Raw genomic sequence first — 5,142 nt, 5'->3', positions numbered from 1 at the left:
ATCATTCACTCTTTATAAATGGTATCACACTAATTTGAGAACACATAAGCTTCCAAACCCTTTATTCTCAAATACCTTACAACCGCTCAACTGTAATGGCCCAACCATGGAATGATAACTACTCATCTAATGAGGATAATGCTACTTTTGCAATGGTAGGAGCCATGTATCAGCATTTCCATAGACATTTGGAGGCTACGTTAGTGCAAAATGAGCTAAAACACGGTGGCACCTTGTCACGCCGACAAAGAGTAAATCGAGATCGGGAAGAGAGCCATGTTGAACTAATGCATGATTACTTCTCTAACCCTCCTTTGTATCTACCTCGATTCTTCCGAGCTAGGTTCTGCATGAGGCGTGAGTTGTTTGACATGATCATGGAGAGAGTTGTCAATTTCGACAATTATTTCACTCAAAGACGTGACGCACCTGGAAAGCTTGGATTTTCACCATGTGTCAAGATAACAGCAGCATTCTGAATGCTTGCATACAGAGCAGTGGTCGATTCCCTTGATGAATATTTAAAGGTATTAGAGACAACAACTTAAAGTCTTGCAAGAGATTCTGTCGTGCCATCCATACTGTCTACGGACCATAATACCTTCGTAAACCAACGAAGGATGACTTGCAATTAAGAAAAGCTAAGGAATGAGGGTTTCCTGTATGCTTGGGAGTCTAGATTGCATGAACGAGGGTTTCATGTACTATGAGATGTGAGGTCTCATAAAATTGACTAATAACTTCCGAGTTACCACCTTCGAAATGAAAAATGGGTTTAGCATCTTATTTTTTGTACTTTAATTAGTATAGCCGGTAATAATTACTAATATCAGTGAAAAACACTTTATATTTTCGATATTGAAATATGTCTTAAGTTCTAATTCATCATTACTATTCAAAGGTCAAATTATAAAACAAAATACATAAAATGTCACCTATCAACTGTTAATGCCAAATGTGATAATAATCGGGTGCAATAACAATTGTGTTCAGAATTTTTTTATTCGTTAGGGAACTTGAAGTGCTCTTTTACTATAAAAAGAAAATTTGAGGCGCTTATTAGTGAAACTTTCATTTTTGGTATTGGTGTGGTTGATTGCCACCAATAAATTTTGAAAGAAAGTTTCTGTTAATTAGTTATTGATCATTGTTAGTACAATGCTTAATTAGCCCCATTATGTTTAATTAACACTTTTTGTACTCTTCCATGTGCTTTGTTCAACTTCCCTTCTACCATCATTCCTCCACCTTTGCTCATCCGCATTTTCTAATTGTACTTCCCCTATATCCCTAACATAAAAGTGAAAGCCAAAACTAAAACAAAATGGTTATCGATTCAGCATCTCTCATTTACAACAATCCATCACATTACAATTTACATACAATTCTAAGGACTATACTTAGGCTTTTTAACTCTTCAACAAATTATTTTACATCCATCTTAAAGCGATGACTGCCTGCGTGTGACAAACTAAAGTGGGTCTACGCCGCTCCTAAGTCTAAAACTTTTGGACATTGTTATACCCCTAATGAAAGAAAGCTCGAAATTGATTTGCATGAAGAAATTCCAGCTCTGTCAAAAGTGAGAATCATTCCTTCCCACATGCCTTCAATTTTCAAATGCCTGGAATCAACAAGTAAAGTGTCATCTCTGTTATTTACCCTCTGCTGCCATCCTTTTCCGTACCTCATGAGCTGTATTGAATATGCCAAGAGTAGGCTTGTCGCACACAAAGCACTTCTTGTTCTTCGAATGATGCTGTGAATTAAAATCAGATTAAGGTTAGCAAAACAATTGAAAGAAACGCGGCATGGGAAAACGGTAAACTCTATAATTGCAACGAGTTGAGATGATGCATTAAGAACAGAGGGGTTACCTTGAGCGCGCAGTGCTCACAGAAGTAGTGGTTGCACTTGGTTACAACAGGATCAACAAAGGGTTTCCGGCAGATGAAACATGCGAATGGCAACGAGCCATCCTCGTCATCGTCATCATCATCCTCAGACTGGTCCACATCATCTTGGCCCAAAGCTAAATTCCTCTTCCGTGTTTTCTCTGCTTCCTCCCACTCCCTTTCCATCTGCCACCCAGATTTGTAGTCTCCACGATCATGCATAAATTTGCAGGAATCTCCATAACCACAATAACCAGTCTCTTTGTAGTCCTTACAAATGTCTGGCTGATAATCAAATCTTGTGGTAGCTCTGATGTGCGCAGAAGCTCTGAGAGGCCCATGGGAACCTCCCGCTTTCTCACTGGCCACTGTTAGCTCTCTTCGGAACCCAGCCTTGTAGTCAGTATAACCATGGATCCCTTTATATAACTTTTCATTCCCAGTCTCTTTGCTCTTCCCCTGCAAAGCCTCCTCTGCCTGCTTAAGAACTCTCTCGCGAACAGCTCGGGCATCTCTAGAAAACTCAGTCTCAGTCTCCAGAGTCGCTGTTGCTCTGCTATCATTTTCTACTTGGATTTCTTTCGAAGACTTGAACTCAAAGATTGCACTGCCATCAGATGTAGAGCTCTTCGCCGGTCCACTAGAAAAATACAGCTTGCCATCAGGCTTTGCGGCTTTTCTTTGACTTGGGAATGATGTGCCCCCATGTGTTGAGTTGTCCTCCTCCTCATCTTCATGAGGCCTTTGCCTTCTAATGTTTTGCTTCATTGATGACTTTGGAATGAAGTTGCAAACTGGAAAGGCAATAGATCAATGTTACAATGTACAACGATAGCTAAAAAAAACTCAAACAAGTACAGAACATACCTTTTCCAGGTTCCGGATTTCCACCTGAATCCGCCATATAGACACGTGCAACCAAAGCAAGTGTAGCAAATTAAGGTTGCCGAGGGGATGGTTTCACCGCTACTCTTGCTATTGGAGTTGAGTGGTTGGATTTTTGGGTTCTGAGAAGCAACTCTTCCTTTTTAACAGGGGCTGCTGACAAACAAAATTAACTTAATAATCTAACCAAAGAGCTCAAACAAATAGACATCATAGAATTCTTACATGAATCTCACGAAATAAAGTGAAATTGTAAAGAAAATGGAGATCAAGCAACCCTAAGCAACAACTTAAACTCTGCCATAAAAAATAAAAAAAATTAAAATTAAAAAAAAAGAGAGAGAGAGAGAGTATAAATGTAAGTATTTTCTGTGGTTTATCAATACTCAATTAAACAAAAGGATAGTAAAGTTCGTGTTTGCTTCCCAAGAAACCTATGAACCAACAAAAAATACACCCGTGAATTCTTAAGCCAGAAATACCGCTCTTTCAAAGTTTCAGAGAAATTCAAACCACATGAGTGATAATTTGGTGGAAACCCTAATAATGGAGAGAGAACTAATTTGGTGCAATTCAGCACCAATGGTAATGCCTCATTCGCTAGATATCGTTGGTATCAAACCAATTCTCGCTGGCTTGGTTTTGATGAAAGAACTAATTCAATCATGACAATAGCTTCATGAATGGATTAATTCCAGGGTTGCAGCCAGGAATTTTCAAAAGAGAGCTGCCTTCCTTTAATTAACTACGCAAGGAAAATCCCGCCCCTCAGCTAGGGCAAAGTGCCTGCCCCCTTGCACCCAAATTAGAATTCCCCAATTCATATCGTATTGTGATTACCAACAAAAAACGAAAAACTAAGCACGAAAAAAGATTTAATCATCAATAACTTTGTTATCAAGGGGCCATAATTTTGGTCATATCCCATTGTACGAATCACTTTACACTTGTGCAATTGTATCCCTAAACAATCCAGTATGCTAGAACCTTAATTCCTAACACTAAATTAAGTTGCAAGCGTAAGGATAATCATCCTTCTTCGAATATCGAAACGAAACAAAAATCCTTGAACCAATTCCAAATCAAGAACTAACCAGAACCCTAAACCCTAATTTCCCCAATCGTAGAAAATCAGAAAACTCGCAATCCCCAATTCCCAAAATCTAAAACACCCAAATTCAAGTAACCCAACAACTAAATCACAAAAATACAAAAAAAAAAAAAAATGGGAGAGAAGAAGTTACCTTGTTGCTGTTGATGGCTAGGTGGGCTATGGAATGCGTCGTCTTCTCTTCTGGGGCGATTGGAAGATTGAAGATTCGATTTTATACGTTTCGGAGTTTTTGAGCGTTGCAATTTTGCCGCGTTGAATGTGTGGACGCAGATCGAGAGTGGGACGAATGCGAGACAAAATGGGCTTGAGCTTATGAAATAATGGGCTCAGTTGGAAGCTTCATGTTGGGCTTCCTTAGGTCGGTGCTCCAATAAGAGGTGGGCTATATTAGGTCCAAACAAAAAAAAAGGAATAAAAAGTATTAATTTATAGGGGCTTTTAGATCCAGGTCCAAAAACGTAAAGTGTTTTTAGGAGTGAGTCCAGTTATTAAATTATATGTTTTTATTTCTTTTATACTCATTTTATATTTTCTAAAATTATTAAAAATCAATTAAAATCTTCTAATATTATGCATTTTAGAACTCCAAAAGAATATATTTAATATCTTATAACAAAAAAACTAATATACTAATATAAATTTATTTGCAAAACATTCTACCCTAACTCAAATAACAAATATATGAATGTATATAATACCGATATGAAACCTAATTAAAAGGTAGAAAAAACATAACATACCTACAAGTAAGACACATTAATCTGTGACAGTTAATTATAAAAAAAATAATTTGTCATATAGGTAGATAAAATAATTAACAATGTGATATAGGGTGATTATAAAAATTAAAAATAAAATCTATAAATGGGGTTCAAAGCAGGAGGAAGAACGAGAAATAACAAAAAGATAAATAAAAAAGAAATAAGCAAAGAGATAATTGGGAAGAAATTTGATTTTTATAATAAATCTTATCATTGAACAGATAACTATTGATAATTAAATAATTAAATATAACAAATTGAACTTATTTTAATAAACTGGACTATTCCTACTATTAGCTTAAAAAATTAGACTTATATCAAATTTCCCCTAATTTATATTCTTTTTCAAATTAGAAAAATTATTTCCGCACCCTTATTCTCTTTGTGCACATCCTTGTTTATTCAATTCATCGAGTTTCCTTTGAATTATTCAAATCTCAAAGCCATTAATAAACAGGGATGTTTAGAGGGAGAAAACTAGTGAGGT

General features: G+C 36.5%; 1 protein-coding gene across 3 annotated transcripts; it reads right to left on the bottom strand.

Annotated features, from left to right (window-relative positions):
* Positions 1-1,315: 1,315 nt before the first annotated feature.
* Positions 1,316-4,178, bottom strand: LOC137723611 (zinc finger CCCH domain-containing protein 1). 3 transcript variants are annotated; one of them, XM_068462810.2, is made up of 4 exons: positions 4,025-4,178; positions 2,763-2,933; positions 1,878-2,689; positions 1,316-1,759 (listed from the first exon to the last, which is right to left on the bottom strand). In XM_068462810.2, exons 2-4 carry the CDS (start codon positions 2,797-2,799, stop codon positions 1,655-1,657), a joined length of 954 nt encoding a protein of 317 aa, XP_068318911.2. In that variant the 5' UTR covers positions 2,800-2,933; positions 4,025-4,178; the 3' UTR covers positions 1,316-1,654. The 3 variants fall into 3 exon arrangements, with proteins under 3 accessions (XP_068318911.2, XP_088548938.1, XP_088548939.1); XM_088692812.1 differs by having other exon boundaries at positions 2,763-2,936; positions 4,025-4,165; XM_088692813.1 differs by lacking the exon at positions 4,025-4,178 and adding an exon at positions 3,006-3,026.
* Positions 4,179-5,142: the final 964 nt, after the last annotated feature.

This window comes from Pyrus communis, chromosome 4 (genome assembly GCF_041283825.1).
Source record: "Pyrus communis isolate YQ-2024b chromosome 4, ASM4128382v1, whole genome shotgun sequence".
Lineage (NCBI taxonomy): Eukaryota > Viridiplantae > Streptophyta > Magnoliopsida > Rosales > Rosaceae > Pyrus > Pyrus communis.
Note: the sequence above shows the minus strand (reverse complement) of the source record. Positions and strands in the feature narration are given on the sequence as shown.